General features: G+C 44.9%; 1 protein-coding gene across 5 annotated transcripts in view; it reads right to left on the bottom strand.

Annotated features, from left to right (window-relative positions):
* Window positions 1-26,331, bottom strand: part of LOC110492796 (SLX4 interacting protein) — a 136,662-nt gene that overhangs the window by 43,625 nt on the left and 66,706 nt on the right. For 4 of the 5 annotated variants that reach the window (XM_036945973.1, XM_036945971.1, XM_036945974.1 and 1 more), the window contains exon 5: window positions 6,615-6,692. The exons of the other annotated variant lie outside the window; for it this stretch is intronic. In XM_036945973.1, coding sequence (XP_036801868.1) covers window positions 6,615-6,692 — 78 coding nt within the window. The remainder of the gene's footprint in view (window positions 1-6,614; window positions 6,693-26,331) is intronic. 5 annotated transcript variants of the gene reach the window in all.

Raw genomic sequence — 26,331 nt, 5'->3', positions numbered from 1 at the left:
GAATCAAGGTGAGGTTAGCAAGGCCAGATATCCAGCTGAATCAAGGTGAGGTTAGCAAGGCCAGATATTTACAAAACCCTCATACCACAGAAAGTTTACAGATGTTTCCCGTGTGTGTGTGTGTGTGTGTGTGTGTGTGTGTGTGTGTGTGTGTGTGCGCGCGCCTGGCTCAGAACTACGTGATTAACAGCATATAATATGGAGCAACTTAGTCAAAAATTACAAATCACATCTGTCCAAAATGGCGCCCTATTCCCTATATAGTACACTACTGTAGGCCAGGGCCCTATTCCCAAATAGTACACTACTGTAGACCAGGGCCCTATTCCCTATATAGTACACTACTGTAGGCCAGGGCCCTATTCCCTATATAGTACACTACTTTAGACCAGGGCCCTATTCCCTATATAGTACACTACTGTAGACCAGGGCCCTATCCCTATATAGTGCACTACTGTAGACCAGAGCCCTATTCCCTATATAGTACACTACTTTAGACCAGGGCCCTATTCTCTATATAGTACACTACTGTAGACCAGGGCCCTATCCCCTATATAGTGCACTACTGTAGACCAGGGCCCTATTCCCTATATAGTGCACTACTGTAGACCAGGGCCCTATTCCCTATATAGTACACTACTGTAGGCCAGGGCCCTATCCCTATATAGTACACTACTGTAGACCAGAGCCCTATTCCCTATATAGTGCACTACTGTAGACCAGGGCCCTATCCCCTATATAGTGCACTACTGTAGACCAGGGCCCTATTCCCTATATAGTGCACTACTGTAGACCAGGGCCCTATTCCCTATATAGTACAGTACTGTAGACCAGGGCCCTATTCTCTATATAGTACACTACTGTAGACCAGGGCCTAAATCCCTATATAGTACAGTACTGTAGACCAGGGCCCTATTCCCTATATAGTACAGTACTGTAGACCAGGGCCCTCTTCTCTATATAGTACACTACTGTAGACCAGGGCCCTAATCCCTATATAGTGCACTACTGTAGACCAGGGCCCTATTCCCTATTTAGTGCACTACTTTAGACCAGGGCCCTATTCTCTATATAGTACACTACTGTAGACCAGGGCCCTAATCCCTATATAGTACAGTACTGTAGACCAGGGCCCTATTCCCTATATAGTGCAGTACTGTAGACCAGGGCCCTATTCCCTATATAGTACACTACTGTAGACCAGGGCCCTATTCCCTATATAGTGCAGTACTGTAGACCAGGGCCCTATTCCCTATATAGTACACTACTGTAGACCAGGGCCCTATTCCCTATATAGTGCAGTACTGTAGACCAGAGCCCTATTCCCTATATAGTACACTACTGTAGACCAGGGCCCTATTCCCTATATAGTACACTACTGTAGACCAGGGCCCTATTCCCTATATAGTACACTACTGTAGACCAGGGCCCTATTCCCTATATAGTGGTACTACTGTAGACCAGGGCCCTATTCCCTATATAGTACACTACTGTAGACCAGGGCCCTATTCCCTATATAGTACACTACTGTAGACCAGGGCCCTATTCCCTATATAGTGGTACTACTGTAGACCAGGGCCCTATTCCCTATATAGTACACTACTATAGACCAGAGCCCTATTCCCTATATAGTGGTACTACTGTAGACCAGGGCCCTATTCCCTATATAGTGGTACTACTGTAGACCAGGGCCCTATTCCCTATATAGTACACTACTGTAGACCAGGGCCCTATTCCCTATATAGTGGTACTACTGTAGACCAGGGCCCTATTCCCTATATAGTACACTACTGTAGACCAGGGCCCTATTCCCTATATAGTACACTACTGTAGACCAGGGCCCTATTCCCTATATAGTACACTACTGTAGACCAGGGCCCTATTCCCTATATAGTACACTACTGTAGACCAGGGCCCTATTCCCTATATAGTACACTACTGTAGACCAGGGCCCTATTCCCTATATAGTACACTACTGTAGACCAGGGCCCTATTCCCTATATAGTACACTACTGTAGACCAGGGCCCTATTCCCTATATAGTACACTACTGTAGACCAGGGCCCTATTCCCTATATAGTGCACTACTGTAGACCAGGGCCCTATTCCCTATATAGTACACTACTGTAGACCAGGGCCCTATTCCCTATATAGTACACTACTGTAGACCAGGGCCCTATTCCCTATATAGTACACTACTGTAGACCAGGGCCCTATTCCCTATATAGTACACTACTGTAGACCAGGGCCCTATTCCCTATATAGTACACTACTGTAGACCAGGGCCCTATTCCCTATATAGTACACTACTGTAGACCAGGGCCCTATTCCCTACATAGTACACTACTGTAGACCAGGGCCCTATTCTCTATATAGTACACTACTGTAGACCAGGGCCCTATTCCCTATATATATTATATACTTATATAAACATACAAAATAAACTGTTTGGCTGCTTGTTGTCTCTCAAGACTGTACACAGTAGAGTCAGCTGAATATCCTCCAGTCCACCTAGACTTTCATTAGAATAACCACATTGCTTAACAGAACAATATACAGCCATCATGTTGACCATGTCTGATATATACAGTGTATTCGGAAGGTATTCAGACCCCTTCCCGTTTACTACATTATGTTACAGCCTTATTCAAATCTACACACAATACCCAATAATGACAGCGTGAAAACAGGTTTAGACATTTTTGCAAATGTATTAAAAAATTTAAAAACTCGAGGCTGTAATCGCTGCCAAAGGTGATTCAACAAAGTACTGAGTAAAGGGTCTGAATACTTCTGTAAATGTGATAGTTCTCTTCATTCATTTATTTTATAAAATTGATAAAAACCTGTATTTGCTTTGTCATTATTGGGTAGTGTGTGTAGAGTGATGAGGGAACTAAAATCGTGTCGTTTTAGAATAAGGCTGTAACGTAACAAAATGTGGAAAAGGGGTATAAATAGTTTCGAATGCACTGCAGGCCTACCCATTGGATTGTCATTCTGTTGTTTCTCCAATTAAGGAGTCAGGGGGCAGATATGAACTTTACTGACATGTCTGGGGTCAGCTTAGGACACTGTTCGTCTTCAGGGAAACAATATTAAGGGTTACGAGAGGAAGAGTTCCATTTGGGAGGAAGGGGACCATGAAAGTGTCTCAAGAGGAAGAGTTCCATTTGGGAGGAAGGGGACCATGAAAGTGTCTCAAGAGGAAGAGTTCCATTTGGGAGGAAGAGGACCATGAAAGTGTCCCAACAGGAAGGGGACATGTAGTTCCCATGAATAAGGTCAGGGACAGGAGATGGGCCATGGAGATGTAACATTCTCAGTCTCACAGCCCTCCTATAGAAGGAAAGGGACTCCCAGCTCTTTACGGTCTCAGTAAGGAGGCCCTTCAGGGACAACCTTAACACCAGACTAAGACAGCCCACCAGGGACAAATTTAATGCCAGACTAAGGAGGCCCTCCAGGGACAAACAACGGCAGATTAAGGAGACCCTCCAGAGACAAACCTAACAGCAGGATGTTCTCAAGCGTGCACATGGCCATAGCAGGTAGGGTCAGGATGTTAAAACAAGTGAAGGAGAGACCTTTTAAAAGGTAGATTGTGTGGACTCACTGCTTTGCATAAGCACATACAGCACCAGTCAAACATTTGGACACACCTACTCATTCAAGGGATTTTTTATTATTTTCTACATTGTAGAATAATAGTGAAGACATCAAAACTATGAAATAACACATATGGAATCATGTAGTAACCAAAAAAGTGATAAATAAAACAAAATATATTTAATATTTTAGATTCTTCAAAGTAGCCACCCTTTGCCTTGATGACAGCTTTGCACACTCTTGGCATTCTCTCAACCAGCTTCATGAGGTAGTCATCTGGAATGCATTTCAACTTGTATATTATTTAATTTATTTAAACGTTTATTTAACTAGGCAAGTCAGTTTGGAACAAATTCTTATTTGCAATGACGGCCAACTCCGGACAAGCCATAACCCGGACGACGCTGGGCCAATTATGCGCCGCCCTATGGGACTCCCAATCACGGCCGGTTGTGATACAGCCTGGAATCAAACCAGGTCTGTAGTGACGCTTCTAGCACTGAGATGCAGTGCCTTAGACCGCTGTGTCACTCGGGAGCCCCCCCAATGAATAGGTGTGCCTTGTTAAAAATACATTTGTGGAATTTCTTTCCTTCTTAATGTGTTTGAGCCAATCACAACGTAGCCAGTCAGGTGTGTTGTAACAAGGTAGGGGTGGTATACAGAAGATAGCCCTATTTGGTGGAATACCAAGTTCATATTATGGCAAGAATAGCTCAAATAAGCAAAGAGAAACTACAGTCCATCACTACTTTAAGACATGAAGGTCAGTCAATACAGAAAATGTCAAGAACTTCTAAAGTTTCTTCAAGTGCGGTCGAAAAAACCATCAAGCGCTATGATGAAACTGGCTCTCATGAGGACCGCCACAGGAAAGGAAGACCCAGAGGTTCCTCTGCTGCAGAGGATCAGTTTATTATAGATACCACCATCTCAGATGGCAGCCCAAATAAACGCTTCACAGAGTTCAAATAAAGACACATTTCAACATCATCTGTTCAGAGGAGACTGCGTGAATCAGGCCTTCATGGTCGAATTGGTGTAAAGAAACCTCTACTAAAGGACATCAATAAGAAGAAGAGACTTCCTTGGGCCAAGCAACACAAGGAATGGACATTAGACTGGTGGAAATGTGTCCTTTGGTCTGGAGTCCAAATTTTAGATTTTTGGTTCCAACCGCTGTGTCTTTGTGAGACGCAGAGTAGGTGAACGGATGATCTCTGCATGTGTGGTTCCCACCGTGAAGCATGGAGGAGGAGGTGTGATGGTGCTTTGCTGGTGACACTGTGGGATTTATTTAGAATTCAAGGCACAGTTAACCAGCATGGCTTCCACAGTATTATGCAGCGATATGCCATCCCATCTGGTTAGTGTTTAGTGGGACTATCATTTGTTTTTCAACAGGACAATGACCCAACACACACCTCCAGGCTGTGTAAGGGCTATTTGACCAAGAAGGAGCATGATGGAGTGCTGCATCAGATGACCTGGCCTCCACAATCACCCAACCTCAAGCCAATTGAGAGAGTTTGGGATGAGTTGGATCGCAGAGTGAAGGAAAAGCATCCAACAAGTGCTCAGCATATGTGGGAACTCCTTCAAAACTGTTGAATAATAATTATTCAGGTTGACAGAATGCCAAGAGTGTGCAAAGCTGTCATCAAGGCAAAGGGTCTAAAATATATTTTGATTTGTTTATCACTTTTTTGGTTACTACATGATTCCATATGTGTTATTTCATAGTTTTGATGTCTTCACTATTATTCTACAAAGTAGAAAATTGTAAAAATAAAGAAAAACCCTTGAATGAGTAGGTGTGTCCAAACTTTTGAATGGAACTGTACATAAAGATGATTTATGAGTTCAAGGGTCTTTAAGGGCACGTACAAGCATCCTCTTCTGAACTCTTTCAATATACACATGGTATACTTTCAAGTCGGCACTGAAGCAATGCAAATGACGGGTTTGCTTGAACTGAACTAGAGTCCTGTCCAGGGGGTGTACTATGGGCCGCTCTGGCTCAGACAAGGCTCCCTTACATGGACTGCAGTGCTGAGACGGAAACAGAAGTGAGATGGACACAACAGAAGAGGCGACATGATGTAATATACCTTCCAGAGTTAAGGTTCAATTCCAGTCAATTCAAAAAGTAAACCAAATTCCATTTCAATTCCAAATTGTCCTCATTGAAAAACATTGGAGAACAGGAATTTCAGTGCGCTTCCTGAATTGAAATGAAGTTTGACCCCAACCCCGTTACCTACCAGTGTCCCTTGTACTGCTTCTTAAATTGACCCCAACCCTGATTACCTACCAGTGTCCCTTGTACTGATTCTTAAATTGGCCCCAACCCCGTTACCTACCAGTGTCCCTTGTACTGATTCTTAAATTGGCCCCAACCCCGTTACCTACCAGTGTCCACTGTACTGCTTCTTAAATTGACCCCAACCCTGATTCCTACCAGTGTCCCTTGTACTGATTCTTAAATTGGCCCCAACCCTGTTACCTACCAGTGTCCACTGTACTGCTTCTTAAATTGACCCCAACCCCGTTACCTACCAGTGTCCCTTGTACTGATTCTTAAATTGGCCCCAACCCCGTTACCTACCAGTGTCCCTTGTACTGATTCTTAAATTGGCCCCAACCCCGTTACCTACCAGTGTCCCTTGTACTGATTCTTAAATTGGCCCCAACCCCATTATCTACCAGTGTCCACTGTACTGCTTCTTAAATTGACCCCAACCCTGATTCCTACCAGTGTCCCCTGTACTGCTTCTTAAATTGACTCCAGCCCTGATACCTACCAGTGTCCCTTGTACTGATTCTTAAATTGACCCCAACCCCATTACCTACCAGTGTCCACTGTACTGCTTCTTAAATTGACTCCAGCCCTGATACCTACCAGTGTCCCCTGTACTGCTTATTTTCCTGGGTATAACATACGTGAATACCTACCATACTGATGCTTGACAATACACTGCAGGTATAAACTAGGTGATTACCAACCTCCATACTGATGCTTGACAATACACCACAGGTTGAAATGTCTCTTCACGAAGTTGGCCACCAGGCTAACTCTTTGCCCTGTGAAAGAAAACAAGCAGGTATAAGATTAAAAACAAAAAAAAACTATGTTTTAAGTGAGAATAGTCGTTGGTTTAAAGCTGAAAAATAAAAGAAACTCACATGAGCACCACAATGCCGATTCCACCCATGCTCTACCAAGGTTTCCCAGCATACAGCTTTGACCTACTACAGACGCTATGTTGGTATTGTACTTCAGACTATGTGTAGGCAGGTTGTTTAGGATTCAAACCTTCTCAAACAGCCTAACTCAGACTCTTAGAGGAGGTGCCCCCACAATAGTGTGATTTGTTCCACATACAAGATAAAGTATTGGATTCTTCAAACAACACAGTAGGACATCATCCCGTTACGCTACCTTTTCATGCTTTACAGATTCTTTTTTATGAAAGCAAGCTTTGCTTGTATGCTTGATTGAGCCGTTTTGTCGTAATGTTGTGCCTGTATTCCTGTAAACCTTTATTTTAGACAAACATGTCCTTGGGAAAAAACAAAACAAACATAACAACATCCTATATTGGTCAGTAGGTGCCCAGCATAACAGGTGGTGGTGTGTTGAACACAGTAGAGGAGAAATCAGGAATGCCGCCAGGCTCTGTTAGCTTATCTGTCGAACGTCGACATGTGCTCAGAACCACTTGGGTTTCAAACATGGTCCTGTTTTATCAATTGCTGTGCTGATCAATGGACAATACATGACCTATGTCGCAATCATTTTAGCTTAAAGTTATGTTTGTACTTGTCTATAAAACTATAAACGAAAGAATGGCGGAAAAATATCTCCTCCGGGAGGCGAACCCGCAATTTTCTGATCCACAAGCGGTAACTTGAACCGCCAGCCAAACTCAACTGGCGGACCGCGGTCCAAGTCTGGACCCAGAGAAGGGTCAATCCGGACAACATTGCGTTTATTTATTTTAATTTTATTTTTTACACTGCTTTAAAAATAAAATAAAAATCCAACCGTGTGCAGTGGCCTCTAACTCAGCAACCTCTCTTTCTCTCTCAAAGCAACGTCCACCTCTACTATTGCCCTGTCTAATCCAACCGTGTGCAGTGGCCTCTAACTCAGCAACCTCTCTTTCTCTCTCAAAGCAACGTCCACCTCTACTATTGCCCTGTCTAATCCAACCGTGTGCAGTGGCCTCTAACTCAGCAACCTCTCTTTCTCTCTCAAAGCAACGTCCACCTCTACTATTGCCCCGTCTAATCCAACCGTGTGCAGTGGCCTCTAACTCAGCAACCTCTCTTTCTCTCTCAAAGCAACGTCCACCTCTACTATTGCCCCGTCTAATCCAACCGTGTGCAGTGGCCTCTAACTCAGCAACCTCTCTTTCTCTCTCAAAGCAACGTCCACCTCTACTATTGCCCTGTCTAATCCAACCGTGTGCAGTGGCCTCTAACTCAGCAACCTCTCTTTCTCTCTCAAAGCAACGTCCACCTCTACTATTGCCCTGTCTAATCCAACCGTGTGCAGTGGCCTCTAACTCAGCAACCTCTCTTTCTCTCTCAAAGCAACGTCCACCTCTACTATTGCCCCGTCTAATCCAACCGTGTGCAGTGGCCTCTAACTCAGCAACCTCTCTTTCTCTCTCAAAGCAACGTCCACCTCTACTATTGCCCTGTCTAATCCAACCGTGTGCAGTGGCCTCTAACTCAGCAACCTCTCTTTCTCTCTCAAAGCAACGTCCACCTCTACTATTGCCCCGTCTAATCCAACCGTGTGCAGTGGCCTCTAACTCAGCAACCTCTCTTTCTCTCTCAAAGCAACGTCCACCTCTACTATTGCCCTGTCTAATCCAACCGTGTGCAGTGGCCTCTAACTCAGCAACCTCTCTTTCTCTCTCAAAGCAACGTCCACCTCTACTATTGCCCTGTCTAATCCAACCGTGTGCAGTGTCCTCTAACTCAGCAACCTCTCTTTCTCTCTCAAAGCAACGTCCACCTCTACTATTGCCCCGTCTAATCCAACCGTGTGCAGTGGCCTCTAACTCAGCAACCTCTCTTTCTCTCTCAAAGCAACGTCCACCTCTACTATTGCCCTGTCTAATCCAACCGTGTGCAGTGGCCTCTAACTCAGCAACCTCTCTTTCTCTCTCAAAGCAACGTCCACCTCTACTATTGCCCTGTCTAATCCAACCGTGTGCAGTGGCCTCTAACTCAGCAACCTCTCTTTCTCTCTCAAAGCAACGTCCACCTCTACTATTGCCCTGTCTAATCCAACCGTGTGCAGTGGCCTCTAACTCAGCAACCTCTCTTTCTCTCTCAAAGCAACGTCCACCTCTACTATTGCCCCGTCTAATCCAATCGTGTGGTTATTTGCAAATACAAGAGGCCGCATCTTACCTAATCACATCCATCCAAATATCTTACGCGGAACCTTGGGACAAGCAGGCAGAAAGAAACAGAAAGATTTGACTGCTGTTCAACTGTTAACTACACAGATAGGAGTGTTGTTATCAACTGTTAACTACACAGATAGGAGTGTTGTTATCAACTGTTAACTACACAGATAGGAGTGTAGTGTTCAACTGTTAACTACACAGATAGGAGTGTTGTTATCAACTGTTAACTACACAGATAGGAGTGTTGTTATCAACTGTTAACTACACAGATAGGAGTGTTGTTATCAACTGTTAACTACACAGATAGGAGTGTTGTTATCAACTGTTAACTACACAGATAGGAGTGTTGTTATCAACTGTTAACTACACAGATAGGAGTGTTGTTATCAACTGTTAACTACACAGATAGGAGTGTAGTGTTCAACTGTTAACTACACAGATAGGAGTGTTGTTATCAACTGTTAACTACACAGATAGGAGTGTTGTTATCAACTGTTAACTACACAGATAGGAGTGTTGTTATCAACTGTTAACTACACAGATAGGAGTGTTGTTATCAACTGTTAACTACACAGATAGGAGTGTTGTTATCAACTGTTAACTACACAGATAGGAGTGTTGTTATCAACTGTTAACTACACAGATAGGAGTGTTGTTATCAACTGTTAACTGCACAGATAGGAGTGTTGTTATCAACTGTTAACTACACAGATAGGAGGGTAGTTATCAGTATCTTTGTTAATATGGCTTGTTCCAAAAAAAATAAGAAAAGTTGACTCTGAAAACTGCATATTCAAAGACGAGTGGACGGAACAGTGTTTACTCATTCTCCACGCAACAAAACCAACGTGCCTGATGCAGTGAGTCTGTAGCTCTGGTGAAGAGCGCCCATGTTAAACTGCATTATGACGCCAGGCATAGTAAATTGGATCAGACGTATCCCCCTGAACACGGAGGTGAGACCAAACGAGGTCCAAACAATAGGAGAGGTCCACCAAAGTCCTTGTCAAATTCCCTGACTGCCCAACAACCTGCAATGGAGTGTTCACTGAGGAAAAGCTTGGGTTGTGGGAATACACCAAAAAAAAATACAAACATTTAGAAGCTGAGATGGTAAAATACTGTGTGAAGTGGCTTGACACCTTGCTCGAAGGTAAACAAAAATATGAGCTCATGGAAAACATCAAACAGATTCCAGTCAGATTCACAGCAATGAGGAGAAATGAAATATCAGCTGAACATTTAACTTCACAACTTGATGAGGGCATTCAGAATGCACCATGCATTTCATTCGCTGTGGATGAAACAAAAGATAACAATGATAATGCCCAGCTTCTGGTGTTTGTCAGATTTTATAACGAAAACAAAGAAGGAATTCTGTGAGGAGCTGTTGGCCTTAACACATCTAGAAGCACAGACACACACACAGGGAGAGGATATCCATGATACCATCAAAGGAATGCTGACAAAAAGGGGCCAAGATCTGAAGTCAGTGGTCTCCATAACCACAGATGGAGCTCCAGCCATGATAGGAAGAGGGAGGGGACTGGTTGAACCCTACAGGAAGATGGAGGGGACTGGTTGAACCCTACAGGAAGAGGGAGGGGACTGGTTGCACCCTACAGGAAGAGGGAGGGGACTGGTTGCACCCTACAGGAAGAGGGAGGGGACTGGTTGCACATTTGAAAGAGGACCACTCGGAGCTGACATCTTACCACTGCATCATCCACCAATCTGTCCCGAGTGCCAGTCCGGGAAACGAGTATTCCGAGGTCATGACAACGATGATGAAACGGATCAACTTTTTGAGAGCAACATCACCCCTTCAACACCGTCTGCTACGAGAAAGTTGTGACAGACGCCAATGCCAGTTGATGACCTACAATGCACAACAATGTCAGAAGGCTCAGCAAGACAGGGTTTTGGAACACTTTCGGGCCATTCAGGAGGAAATCAAAGCTTTCTCATCAGAGCAAATTGAGTGACAAGGCAACTCAGTTTTCAGAGTTTTTGGAATATGAGAAGTTGGAAACAGCTGAATTTTTGGCAGACATTACATCACACCCTAAATCAATTGAACGTCAAGCTGCAGGGACGAGACAACACAGTGTGTGATATGATAACAGTAATCCGGCCATTCCAGAAGAAAATTGATCTTTTCAAGAATGATCCCCAGGGAAAACTTCTTCTCCACATCCTCAAACATCTGGAGCAAAAGCAGGGAGACGAAGATGTTTCCCCAAACCATGTTGATTTCATCCAGAATCTGATGGATAACTTCAAGGCTCACTTTGATGACATCACAGGTTAGAAGAAGTAAAACAGATCTTCAGATGGGTAGATGTTACATCGCAGCAGATGGAGTTGATTGAGCTGCAAGGCAAATGTGTCTTTGAAGGAGCAGGCTGGTGACCGTGACCATGTCACTTCCTGGGGAAAAAAAGAGATGGTGCCTGCAGCTGATGTCCCTGTTCTCAAGAAACTGAGCACTATACATCCTGAACATGTTTGGTTCCACGTACAGCTGTGAATCAGTCTTCTCCACAATGACCTTTATTAAAAAAACAAAACAGCGCACCAGGCTCACCGACGAACACCTGCACCAGGCTCACCGACGAACCCCTGCACCAGGCTCACCGACGAACCCCTGCACCAGGCTCACCGACGAACCCCTGCACCAGGCTCACCGACGAACCCCTGCACCAGGCTCACCGACGAACCCCTGCACCAGGCTCACCGACGAACCCCTGCACCAGGCTCACCGACGAACACCTGCACCAGGCTCACCGATGAACACCTGCACCAGTCTCACCAATGAACACCTGCACCAGTCTCACCAATGAACACCTGCACCAGTCTCACCGATGAACACCTGCACCAGTCTCACCGATGAACACCTGCACCAGTCTCACCGATGAACACCTGCACCAGTCTCACCGATGAACACCTGCACCAGTCTCACCAATGAACACCTGAGTTCATTTGTAGGAGACAGAAAGTGTAATTTATCTCATTACTGCAGGGCCCAGAGTGACTTATCCATAAATATTGCAGGGCCCAGTGACTTATCCATGAATATTGCAGGGCCCAGAGTGACTTATCCATGAATATTGCATGGCCCATAATGACTTATCCATGAATATTGCAGGGTTCACAGTGACTTATCCATGAATATTGCATGGCCCAGAGTGACTTATCCATGAATATTGCATGGCCCAGAGTGACTTATCCATGAATATTGCAGGGCCCAGAGTGACTTATCCATGAATATTGCAGGGCCCAGAGTGACTTATCCATGAATATTGCAGGGCCCAGAACGACTTATCCATGAATATTGCAGGGCCCAGAACAACTTATTTATGAATATTGCAGGGCCCAGAATGACTTATCCATGCATATTGCAGGGCCCAGAGTGACTTATCCATGCATATTGCAGGGCCCAGAGTGACTTATCCATGAATATTGCAGGGCCCAGAGTGACTTATTCATGAATATTGCAGGGCCCAGAGTGACTTATCCATGAATATTGCAGGGCCCAGAATGACTTATCCATGCATATTGCAGGGCCCAGAGTGACTTATCCATGAATATTGCAGGGCCCAGAGTGACTTATCCATGAATATTGCATGGCCCATAATGACTTATCCATGAATATTGCAGGGTTCACAGTGACTTATCCATGAATATTGCATGGCCCAGAGTGACTTATCCATGAATATTGCATGGCCCAGAGTGACTTATCCATGAATATTGCAGGGCCCAGAGTGACTTATCCATGAATATTGCAGGGCCCAGAGTGACTTATCCATGAATATTGCAGGGCCCAGAACGACTTATCCATGAATATTGCAGGGCCCAGAACAACTTATTTATGAATATTGCAGGGCCCAGAATGACTTATCCATGCATATTGCAGGGCCCAGAGTGACTTATCCATGCATATTGCAGGGCCCAGAGTGACTTATCCATGAATATTGCAGGGCCCAGAGTGACTTATTCATGAATATTGCAGGGCCCAGAGTGACTTATCCATGAATATTGCAGGGCCCAGAATGACTTATCCATGCATATTGCAGGGCCCAGAGTGACTTATCCATGAATATTGCAGGGCCCAGAGTGACTTATCCATGAATATTGCAGGGCCCAGAGTGACTTATCCATGAATATTGCAGGGCCCAGAACAACTTAGCCATGAATATTGCAGGGCCCAGAATGACTTATCCATGCATATTGCAGGGCCCAGAGTGACTTATCCATGAATATTGCAGGGCCCAGAGTGACTTATCCATGAATATTGCAGGGCCCAGAGTGACTTATCCAGGAATATTGCAGGGTCCAGAGTGACGTTCTGTTTATTATTTTGGTTCAACTCTCCTTCGTTCTCCAGAAACTGTATTTAATTTTAAAAACATGTTTGGTGATTCTAAGCATACTTTTTGCATAGAGAACTATGTACAACCACGTTTGTCCTTCAGCTATGTTGATGCAAGGTTGCACATGTTCACATTCGAAAGAAGTTGCGATTAATTCAAAATGTGTCTCTTTCAATGTATTGAATGTCGACGTGGCACATTTCCTAAGTCGTAGATGACTATGCTACTTACTACGCTGCACCACAGGGCCGATAAAGGACGATATCCAAGTTTCGTATGGTATGTATTCATTTGTGATGTCTATCATCCAATTTGCATATGGTACGAATTACAATTCGTACAACAGCCTATCAATTTGCAATATGTATACAGTGCCTTGCGAAAGTATTCGGCCCCCTTGAACTTTGCGACCTTTTGCCACATTTCAGGCTTCAAACGTAAAGATATAAAACTGTATTTTTTTTTGTGAAGAATCAACAACAAGTGGGACACAATCATGAAGTGGAACGACATTTATTGGATATTTCAAACTTTTTTAACAAATCAAAAACTGAAAAATTGGGCGTGCAAAATTATTCAGCCCCTTTACTTTCAGTGCAGCAAACTCTCTCCAGAAGTTCAGTGAGGATCTCTGAATGATCCAATGTTGACCTAAATGACTAATGATGATAAATACAATCCACCTGTGTGTAATCAAGTCTCCGTATAAATGCACCTGCACTGTGATAGTCTCAGAGGTCCGTTAAAAGCGCAGAGAGCATCATGAAGAACAAGGAACACACCAGGCAGGTCCGAGATACTGTTGTGAAGAAGTTTAAAGCCGGATTTGGATACAAAAAGATTTCCCAAGCTTTAAACATCCCAAGGAGCACTGTGCAAGCGATAGTATTGAAATGGAAGGAGTATCAGACCACTGCAAATCTACCAAGACCTGGCCGTCCCTCTAAACTTTCAGCTCATACAAGGAGAAGACTGATCAGAGATGCAGCCAAGAGGCCCATGATCACTCTGGATGAACTGCAGAGATCTACAGCTGAGGTGGGAGACTCTGTCCATAGGACAACAATCAGTCGTATATTGCACAAATCTGGCCTTTATGGAAGAGTGGCAAGAAGAAAGCCATTTCTTAAAGATATCCATAAAAAGTGTCATTTAAAGTTTGCCACAAGCCACCTGGGAGACACACCAAACATGTGGAAGAAGGTGCTCTGGTCAGATGAAACCAAAATTGAACTTTTTGGCAACAATGCAAAACGTTATGTTTGGCGTAAAAGCAACACAGCTCATCACACTGAACACACCATCCCCACTGTCAAACATGGTGGTGGCAGCATCATGGTTTGGGCCTGCTTTTCTTCAGCAGGGACAGGGAAGATGGTTAAAATTGATGGGAAGATGGATGGAGCCAAATACAGGACCATTCTGGAAGAAAACCTGATGGAGTCTGCAAAAGACCTGAGACTGGGACGGAGATTTGTCTTCCAACAAGACAATGATCCAAAACATAAAGCAAAATCTACAATGGAATGGTTCAAAAATAAACATATCCAGGTGTTAGAATGGCCAAGTCAAAGTTCAGACCTGAATCCAATCGAGAATCTGTGGAAAGAACTGAAAACTGCTGTTCACAAATGCTCTCCATCCAACCTCACTGAGCTCGAGCTGTTTTGCAAGGAGGAATGTGAAAAAATGTCAGTCTCGATGTGCAAAACTGATAGAGATATACCCCAAGCGACTTACAGCTGTAATCGCAGCAAAAGGTGCGCTACAAAGTATTAACTTAAGGGGGCTGAATAATTTTGCACGCCCAATTTTTCAGTTTTTGATTTGTTAAAAAAGTTTGAAATATTCAATAAATGTCGTTCCACTTCATGATTGTGTCCCACTTGTTGTTGATTCTTCACAAAAAAATACAGTTTTATATCTTTATGTTTGAAGCCTGAAATGTGGCAAAAGGTCGCAAAGTTCAAGGGGGCCAAATACTTTCGCAAGGCACTGTACGTTACGCATTTTCAATTTGTTGTGGCTAACGTTAGCTAGCCGGCTACCGTTAGCTAGCCGGCTAACATTAGCTAGGCTAGGGGCGTTCGGTTAAACGGTTAAGAGTTAGGCTTAAGGTTAGGAGATAGATTAGCTAACATGCGTGATACGTGATCTCAGTATAGTGAGACGTAAAGATGTAGTGCACGCAAATGTACTTAATCCGCAATGTTATAAATCAATTTTGCGCGATATTTCTTCTACCAGCTGTGTTGTGGTACTACAGGGACATGCTCGGCCCGCACAGCGCCGTGGGGGGAAACAACGCCACAGACCGAAATGGATATTTCACGTTGAGGATTCATTTAGGAGTGTCCTGCGTAAAGCTCAGAGACAGGATTGTAATCGAGGCACAGATCTGGGGTTGTGTAACAAAACAAAATGTCTGCAGAATTGAAGGTCCAAATAGACACAGTGGCCTCCGTCATTCTTAAAAATGGGAGAAGTTTGAACCACCAAGACTATTCCTAGAGCCGGTCGCCCCGGACAAACTGACCAATCAGGGGGGAGAAGAGCCTTGGTCAGGGAGGTGTCCAAGAACCTGATGGTCACTCTGACAGAGCTCCAGAGTTCCTCTGTAGAGATGGAAGATCCTTCCAGAAGGACAACCATCTCTGCAGCACCCTAGTCAGGCCTTTATGGTAGGTACCTTTTAGTGAGGAGTGGCTTCCGTCTGGCCACTATACCATAAAAGTCACCTAAAAGACTTTCAGACCGTTAGAAAAAAATATTGGCCTGAATTCCAAGCGTCTGGAGGTAACCAGCAACCAAGGTCAGGGTTATGGTTAGGGGTTAAGTTTAGGGTTAAGAATTAGGTTTAGGGTTAAGGTCAGGGTTATGGGTTAGGGAAAATAAGATTGTGAATGGAAATGAATTTTAGGCCCCAACAAGGATAGAAGAACAAAATGTGTGTGTGTGTGTGTGTGTGTGTGTGTACGGCGTGACTGGAGACATCAGCTGTTGCTCCATCTTTACAGTGTCCTGCGTCGAGCAGAGTTGGTTTTGGCTTGCGTCCCAGAGAGTGGTCTGCTTCCCAAATGGCACCCTGTTCCCTGTATAGAGCACTACTTTAGACCAGAGCCCTATGGCACCCTACTCCCTATAAAGGGGACTACGTTTGACCAAAGCCCTATGGCACCCTATTCCCTAGATAGTGCACTACTTTAGACCAGGGCTCTGGTAGTAAAATTACTGCATTATATAGGGAATAGGGCACCATTTGGGATGAGGACTTGATCTCGTGATAAGCCTACAGTCATGTTTTGGTCTCCCTCCAAACAGTGTGACTCCTTGGGGGAAGAGTGGCCCCTTGGTTTCTAGGGCAGGAATGTAGTCCATAATGGTACCCTGTACCCTATTTATATAGGAAATAGGATGTTATGTACACAGCTGTAGTCCACAATGTTTTACAATAAATGCTTCCTGTATGAAGGGTTCATTAGTAGATAATTAAAACCTTTGTGGCAGTAGGGTAGTCTGTTATGTTTAAAGATACATTTTACAATAAGCTTTACAGTAAGGGTTTCATAATGATTATATTAACTGTAAATTAAACCCTTTCTGTGGCAGTAGGGTAGTCTGTTATGTTTAAAGATGCATTTTACAATAAGCTTTACAGTAAGGGTTTCATAATGATTATATTAACTGTAAATTAAACCCTTTCTGTGGCAGTAGGGTAGTCTGTTATGTTTAAAGATGCATTTTACAATAAGCTTTACAGTAAGCGTTTCTAAAGGTTTTATCATGGGTTCATGGTGATTATAGTAACTGTAAATTAAACCCTTTTCTCTGGCAGGAGGGTAGTCTGTAGTGTTTTAACCAAACAGAGTGTAACGCCAGTGGGCGGGAGGTTCTACTAAACTATATGGAATTGTTTTAAAGAAGGTGATACCAAGGATAAACATGCTATTTTATTTAGTATTTTAAGACCTCTTGGTGTCAAAAAATATACACGAAATAATTTGAGGTATATTTGTACTTGGCCTTGCTGTTATTAGCCCATACAAACGCATTGAACAACAGATTCACTACATGGAACAACAGATAGTCCCCACAAAAAACAAACAATCTAAATAAAGTTTGTTCCGAAGTGTCTGTCCTCTTAAAGATATGAGAAAGATTAGGACATTAATTAACCCCTAATTTTTTTCAACTGGTACCAGGGGACCTTCAGAAGAGTTTCTTGCGTCCACACGTGTGTTGCCGAAACCATTGGGACGCTGCAGACAGAAGTTGGTAGATTGGACCGTACCGACGTCAGACGAGTCCCGAGATATTTGTGTCGGTTATAGAGCAAAAAACGGAGAACACCATTGTGTTCGTGACAGTTGTTACAGACGACTTTGTGAAAATGGTCTTTCATGGTCAGACAAACACCTCTCCTAGCTCTGTCACCTTTCACCGCGGATGAGGAAGTGTGACAATCGGCGGATGAGGTGGATTGAGACGCATCCAATGAAGAAAAAAACTTAAACTGGCGGATTTTTTATTATTATGCTAATTAGAGGATGATGCACCAGCACCTCTTTTGTTGGACTCTGCATTTGGTTTCTTTTCTTTGCTCACGCTCCTCTCCGGTCTGTGGAATCTGACTCTGTGGCTGTGCTATCTAGTGGAAACCCTCCTCTAGGAGAGCGAATGCAAGATGTGTTAATAGAAGCAGTTAATAAAAGCAGTTGAGTCGTCCTATAAAACTTAGCGGTAATGATCCAATTTAGAGCTAGCTAACAAAACAACCAAAGATAGCTTTAGACTAGCCTAGCTAGATAGATAGATAGCTAACAAAACAACTAACAATAGCTTTAGAGTAGCCTAGCTAGATAGATAGCTAGCTAACAAAACAACTAACAATAGCTTTAGACTAGCCTAGCTAGATAGATAGCTAGCTAACAAAACAACTAACAATAGCTTTAGACTAGCCTAGCTAGATAGATAGCTAGCTAACAAAACAACTAACAATAGCTTTAGACTAGCCTAGCTAGATAGGTAGCTAGCTAACAAAACAACTAACAATAGCTTTAGAGTAACCTCGCTAGATAGATAGATAGCTAACAAAACTACCAAAGATAGCTTTAGACTAGCCTAGCTAGATAGATAGCTAGCTAACAAAACAACTAACAATAGCTTTAGACTAGCCTAGCTAGATAGATAGCTAGCTAACAAAACAACTAACAATAGCTTTAGAGTAACCTCGCTAGATAGATAGATAGCTAACAAAACTACCAAAGATAGCTTTAGACTAGCCTAGCTAGATAGATAGCTAGCTAACAAAACAACTAACAATAGCTTTAGAGTAGCCTAGCTAGACGGCTGCATCAACCTAACTTCAATACTTTTGACTCATTTAATAAATGTGTTTTCCACAGGATAAAGATTAAGACAATATCTGCTGCTGCCACCCAAGGGATACTGCATTTCCTGAAAAAGGTTAGTCAGACAGTTTGCTAGTCCAGTAATGTTGGCATTCTATTTTATTTCCACTGCTGGTGATTATTAACAAATGTTTTTGGCACAAACATCACTGTCTTAAAAGCAGGGGTCAGAACAAGGTTCAGGGAACAGAACAGAAAACCGGAAAATAACCAACATTTCCAAGGAACAGAAATGGAACCTGGAACGAAAGTGATCCATACTGTTCCGGAAGAGAACCGTTATTTTAAAAGCATGGGAAACCGGTTAATAATGTTCTTTTCAGTTCCAGGCATTTATTCTAGTCCCACAACAAAACGCAACAAAGTGTCTATGCAAAGCCCTCACTCTTTCACTCAGTAACTTGTTCCGGTGTCGGCCTGCAAGCTGAAAATCTTTTGCCTGTGCGTTCAGGCTCCCTTCCCCTCTGAAGGTCACGGTGCTGACGTTACAAGCTTGATTCAGTAGATATGGAGACATTTTTCATTAGACATAAATGAGTGGTTTTATGATTGCAGAAAACAAGCCTTAAAAGCCTCAACATTTTGTGTCTGTGAACAATTCCTGGTCAGAGACAGAACCGTTGGCCACTCCCACGACAACTGCCACTCCCACGACAACTGGTGATAGAAACTCCTTTATAAAACACATCCGGCACTGACAGAGATGGCCGCTTCGCTTCGCGTTCTCAGGATTTAATTTGATATAATAACCACCATATTGAAAATAAACTTGAGTCGCGTGATGATATGTTGTGTGTTTTTTTTTTTACCTTTATTTTACTAGGCAAGTCGGTTAAGAACAAATTCTTATTTTCAATGACGGCCTAGGAACAGTGGGTTAACTGCCTGTACATGGGCAGAGCGACAGATTTGTACCTTGTCAGCTCGGGGATTTGAACTTGCAACCTTTCGGTTACTAGTCCAACGCTCTAACCACTAGGCTACCCTGCCACCCCATACATGCAATTTATTAGGCTACAGATTAAATAAGTTACGATGAACTTCACAGGGTGGTGAAAGTGCACGGTAATGAGCTTGATGCTGCTTTCCAATAAATATCAAGGGTGTTGTTCTGGTGACATGATGATCAATACCTGTAGACTAGCCTACGCGCAGAATTCACGAGCTAGAATCCTCGTCCCAAAACCAGAGAAGGCACATTTGCTATTTAACGCAACAGTTTTTGTGACAAAACTGTCGGTAGAGTTGAGAATACGATTGAACTTTAGATTTTAAAAAAATAAATTTTTACCCCCAATTTCGTGGTATCCAATTGTTAGTAGTAGCTTCTTAACACAGAGCGCATCCAACCCGGAAGCCGGGTGTGTTGGAGGAAACACCGTGCACCTGGCGACCTGGTTAGCGTGCACTGCGCCCGGCCAGCCACAGGGGTCGACTATTTGCATGAAAATATGTCGTCAATTGGATGAAAACCTAGTTAAAAGGCTAGTAGCCATTTTTTTGAGTGGTTCACTGGCAGTTCCTATTGAGCCAATTTATAGGGTGCTTTTGGCACCAGCACTACCTCACAGGCAAAAAAGTACCCAAAGCTCTTGCTAGCAAATTAGCAATTCTCAACGGGTAGCCAGTCTCCTACCGGGTAGCCAGTCTCTTACCGGGTAGCCAGTCTCTTACCGGGTAGCCAGTCTCTTACCGGGTAGCCAGTCTCTTACCGGGTAGCCAGTCTCTTACCGGGTAGCCAGTCTCTTACCGGGTAGCCAGTCTCCTACCGGGTAACCAGTCTCTTACCGGGTAGCCAGTCTCCTACCGGGTAGCCAGTCTCTTACTGGTAGTGAATGGACGATTGCCATTCGAGTTCCATCACTCAGTTATTACAAGTTTATCTAACTCTGGGGAAGTCGATAAAGGGCTTCAAATGCAAAAATCCCCAAGTATCCCTTTAAAGCCCATAGACCTGACTTCATTAACCCCAGTCCATATCCTGAAGAGATCATGGAGACGCTAAACAGGCCTTACGGTAAAAACATACTGCAGAGATCATGGAGACACTAAACAGGCCTTATGGTAAAAACATACTGTAGAGATCATGGAGACACTAAACAGGCCTAATGGTAAAAACATACTGTAGAGATCATGGAGACACTAAACAGGCCTAATGGTAAAAACATACTGCAGAGATCATGGAGACACTAAACAGGCCTAATGGTAAAAACATACTGTAGAGATCATGGAGACACTAAACAGGCCTAATGGTAAAAACATACTGTAGAGATCATGGAGACACTAAACAGGCCTAATGGTAAAAACATACTGCAGAGATCATGGAGACACTAAACAGGCCTAATGGTAAAAACATACTGTAGAGATCATGGAGACACTAAACTGGCCTAATGGTAAAAACATACTGTAGAGATCATGGAGACACTAAACAGGCCTAATGGTAAAAACATACTGCAGAGATCATGGAGACACTAAACAGGCCTTATGGTAAAAACATACTGAAGAGATCATTGAGACACTAAACAGGCCTTATGGTAATACTGCAGAGATCATGGAGACGCTAAACAGGCCTTATGGTAAAAACATACTGTAGAGATCATGGAGACACTAAACAGGCCTTATGGTAAAAACATACTGTAGAGATCATGGAGACACTAAACAGGCCTTATGGTAAAAACATACTGTAGAGATCATGGAGACACTAAACAGGCCTAATGGTAAAAACTGCAGAGATCATTGAGACACTAGAATGTTTCTGAACGTGAGATGAACAAGTGGGACAGACAGACAGACAGACAGACAGACAGACAGACAGGCAGACAGACAGGCAGACACCACTGACTGAGGACCCTGGACCTCTGACATCGAGGCATTGTTGACCGTCCGCTTGTCCCCGTCCCTCCCTCCCTCATTCTCTCTAACCATCTCTCTCTCTCCAACCCCCTCTCTCTCTAACCCTATCTCTCTCTCTCCAACCCCCTCTCTCTCTCTATAACCCCCCCCCCCCTCTCTCTCTCTAACCCCCCCCCCCCCTCCCTCCCTCCCTCTCCCTCTTTCTCCCTACCTCTCCCTCTCCTCCTGAGGAAGTTATCCTCACATAAAGGAGCGGGGATTTTCCTGGAACCACATCACAACACCCTGTCTGAGTCCCAAATGTCTCCCTATTCCCTATATAACGCAGTGCTTTTGACAAGGCACCATGGGGAAAAAGGCCCATAGGGCTCTGGTTGAAGGTAGTACACTATGTAGGGAACAGGGTACCATTTAAGACTCAGAGAACAGTGCCTTATCACCCCGCTACTCAACATCAGTCAGTCCACCTGAAACAATATTTGCACATGAGTGTTCAATTTAATATTGTGGTGACCCCTTCGTCATGGTTACGAAACACAGCGAGCCGCAGTGTGATAACACCGACCAACCGACACTTGTCTGGGACATGTGACTAACTGGGGTGGTGGGGTGTAAACATAGAAATAGACCGACGGATACGTACCATATCCATTCTAGATATTCTATGTCTATGCAGCATGGTAGCACGGGCCGAACCACACTGGAACATGTGAGTGACTGGGTTGTAATTATAGAAATACAACGATCCTAGATCTTAGTTAATATGATTCTAGTCATATCCATTCTAGTTATTCTATGTCTATTGTATGGTTGTGCTAGTGGGCGTTGGACGGTGTTGTGCTAGTGGGCGTAGGACGGTGTTGTGCTAGTGGGCGTAGGACGGTGTTGTGCTAGTGGGCGTTGTGCTAGTGGGCGTTGGACGGTGTTGTGCTAGTGGGCGTTGTGCTAGTGGGCGTTGGACGGTGTTGTGCTAGTGGGCGTAGGACGGTGTTGTGCTAGTGGGCGTTGTGCTAGTGGGCGTTGGACGGTGTTGTGCTAGTGGGCGTAGGACGGTGTTGTGCTAGTGGGCGTTGTGCTAGTGGGCGTTGGACGGTGTTGTGCTAGTGGGCGTTGTGCTAGTGGGCGTAGGACGGTGTTGTGCTAGTGGGCGTAGGACGGTGTTGTGCTAGTGGGCGTTGTGCTAGTGGGCGTTGGACGGTGTTGTGCTAGTGGGCGTTGTGCTAGTGGGCGTTGGAGGGTGTTGTGCTAGTGGGCGTTGGACGGTGTTGTGCTAGTGGGCGTTGGACGGTGTTGTGCTAGTGGGCGTAGGACGGTGTTGTGCTAGTGGGCGTTGTGCTAGTGGGCGTTGGACGGTGTTGTGCTAGTGGGTGTTGGAGGGTGTTGTGCTAGTGGGCGTTGTGCTAGTGGGCGTTGGACGGTGTTGTGCTAGTGGGTGTTGTGCTAGAGGGAGTTGGACGGTGTTGTGCTAGTGGGCGTAGGACGGTGTTGTGCTAGTGGGCGTTGGACGGTGTTGTGCTAGTGGGCGTTGGACGGTGTTGTGCTAGTGGGCGTAGGACGGTGTTGTGCTAGTGGGCGTAGGACGGTGTTGTGCTAGTGGGCGTAGGACGGTGTTGTGCTAGTGGGCGTAGGACGGTGTTGTGCTAGTGGGCGTAGGACGGTGTTGTGCTAGTGGGCGTAGGACGGTGTTGTGCTAGTGGGCGTAGGACGGTGTTGTGCTAGTGGGCGTTGGACGGTGTTGTGCTAGTGGGCGTAGGACGGTGTTGTGCTAGTGGGCGTTGGACGGTGTTGTGCTAGTGAGCGTTGGACGGTGTTGTGCTAGTGGGCGTAGGACGGTGTTGTGCTAGTGGGCGTTGGACGGTGTTGTGCTAGTGAGCGTTGGACGGTGTTGTGCTAGTGAGCGTAGGACGGTGTTGTGCTAGTGGGCGTTGTGCTAGTGGGCGTTGGACGGTGTTGTGCTAGTGGGCGTTGGACAGTGTTGTGCTAGTGGGTGTTGGAGGGTGTTGTGCTAGTGGGCGTAGGACGGTGTTGTGCTAGTGGGCGTTGGACGGTGTTGTGCTAGTGGGCGTTGGACGGTGGTGTGCTAGTGGGCGTTGGACGGTGTTGTGCTAGTGGGTGTTGGAGGGTGTTGTGCTAGTGGGCGTTGTGCTAGAGGGAGTTGGACGGTGGTGTGCTAGTGGGTGTTGGAGGGTGTTGTGCTAGTGGGCGTTGTGCTAGAGGGAGTTGGACGGTGGTGTGCTAGTGGGCGTTGTGCTAGTGGGCGTTGTGCTAGTGGGCGTTGGACGGTGTTGTGCTAGTGGGTGTTGTGCTAGAGGGAGTTGGAGGGTGTTGTGCTAGTGGGTGTTGTGCTAGAGGGAGTTGGACGGTGTTGTGCTAGTGGGTGTTGGAGGGTGTTGTGCTAGTGGGTGTTGTGCTAGTGGGTGTTGTGCTAGTGGGTGTTGTGCTAGTGGGTGTTGGACGGTGTTGTGCTAGTGGGAGTTGTGCTAGTGGGTGTTGTGCTAGTGGGTGTTGTGCTAGTGGGTGTTGGAGGGTGTTGTGCTAGTGGGTGTTGTGCTAGTGGGTGTTGTGCTAGTGGGTGTTGTGCTAGTGGGTGTTGTGCTAGTGGGTGTTGGACGGTGTTGTGCTAGAGGGAGTTGGACGGTGGTGTGCTAGTGGGTGTTGGAGGGTGTTGTGCTAGTGGGTGTTGTGCTAGAGGGAGTTGGACGGTGTTGTGCTAGTGGGTGTTGGAGGGTACGAGAAAAGGTTGACCCTTTCCACAAAAAAAATGTCAGAAACACAACCACATTAAAAAGTCTGGCCAATGCTTACGTCAGTAATTTAGGGGGGGGGGGGGGGACAACCTTGAACCCAGTATTCCGAATAAGAGTAGGCAAGACAATAGTTATGTTAGTCTGACTACATCAGTAGAACCTGAAGTACCTGACAATGACAGTCGATGATCTTACTGGACGTCTTCTAGGCCCTAGTACAGACACATCTCAATGAAACGCTAGGAGCTCTCTGTATGTCTTTACAACCCTGTAAAGACAACGGCGGCTGGGTGTCTGTATGTCTTTACAACCCTGTAAAGACAACAGTAGGCTGGGTGTCTGTATGTCTTTACAACCCTGTAAAGACAACGGTAGGCTGGGTGTCTGTGTGTCTTTACAACCCTGTAAAGACAACGGCGGCTGGGCGTCTGTACGGCACTTTGTGACATCGGTCGATGTAAGGAGGGCTTCATGAATACATTTGATTGACTGAACCCACTGTAATAGTAGTCGGGTGTATTTATGATGTGTAGAGCCGCCCGGGTACCGGAGTTATACCCTGCTATGCTAAGGTGCTCTACGCTGTCCCTTTAAATAGAAAGATCAAGGTGACTGTGAGCGAGTGCGTGCCATCAGGGCTTCGTTGGATCCAAACTATACTGCTAGCTCCATGTTTCTACCTTGTAAATCACAATGCTTCCTAAACTGCACCCTATTCCCTACGCGGTGCACTTCTTTTAACCCAGGCACATAGGGAATCCCATACAGCTCTGGTGAAAAGTAGTTACACTCTATAGGGAAGAGGGTGCCATTTGGGAAGCAGGCCTTGTTGTGTTCATACATCTGCATAGATGAAACCGGTCCCGCGGGATAAATGGATCACATCCCAAATGGCACCACATTCTATATATGCTGCACTACTTTCTATGGGTCCTGGTCAAATGTAGTGCACTACTTTCTATGGGTCCTGGTCAAATGTAGTGCACTACTTTCTATGGTCCTGGTAAAACGTAGTGCACTACTTTCTATGGTCCCTGGTCAAATGTAGTGCACTACTTTCTATGGTCCCTGGTCAAACGTAGTGCACTACTTTCTATGGTCCCTGGTCAAACGTAGTGCACTACTTTCTATGGGTCCTGGTCAAACGTAGTGCACTACTTTCTATGGTCCCTGGTCAAACGTAGTGCACTACTTTCTATGGTCCCTGGTCAAATGTAGTGCACTACTTTCTATGGGTCCTGGTCAAACGTAGTGCACTACTTTCTATGGGCCCTGGTCAAACATTGTGCACTACTTTCTATGGTCCCTGGTCAAATGTAGTGCACTACTTTCTATGGTCCCTGGTCAAATGTAGTGCACTACTTTCTATGGTCCCTGGTCAAACGTAGTGCACTACTTTCTATGGTCCCTGGTCAAACGTAGTGCACTACTTTCTATGGTCCCTGGTCAAACGTAGTGCACTACTTTCTATGGTCCCTGGTCAAACGTAGTGCACTACTTTCTATGGGTCCTGGTCAAACGTAGTGCACTACTTTCTATAGGTCCTGGTCAAACGTAGTGCACTACTTTCTATGGTCCCTGGTCAAATGTAGTGCACTACTTTCTATGGTCCCTGGTCAAACGTAGTGCACTACTTTCTATGGTCCCTGGTCAAATGTAGTGCACTACTTTCTATGGTCCCTGGTCAAATGTAGTGCACTACTTTCTATGGTCCCTGGTCAAACGTAGTGCACTACTTTCTATGGTCCCTGGTCAAACGTAGTGCACTACTTTCTATGGTCCCTGGTCAAACGTAGTGCACTACTTTCTATGGTCCCTGGTCAAATGTAGTGCACTACTTTCTATGGTCCCTGGTCAAATGTAGTGCACTACTTTCTATGGTTCCTGGTCAAACGTAGTGCACTACTTTC

Source organism: Oncorhynchus mykiss, chromosome 16 (genome assembly GCF_013265735.2).
Source record: "Oncorhynchus mykiss isolate Arlee chromosome 16, USDA_OmykA_1.1, whole genome shotgun sequence".
Taxonomy (NCBI): Eukaryota; Metazoa; Chordata; class Actinopteri; order Salmoniformes; family Salmonidae; genus Oncorhynchus; species Oncorhynchus mykiss.
Note: the sequence above shows the minus strand (reverse complement) of the source record. Positions and strands in the feature narration are given on the sequence as shown.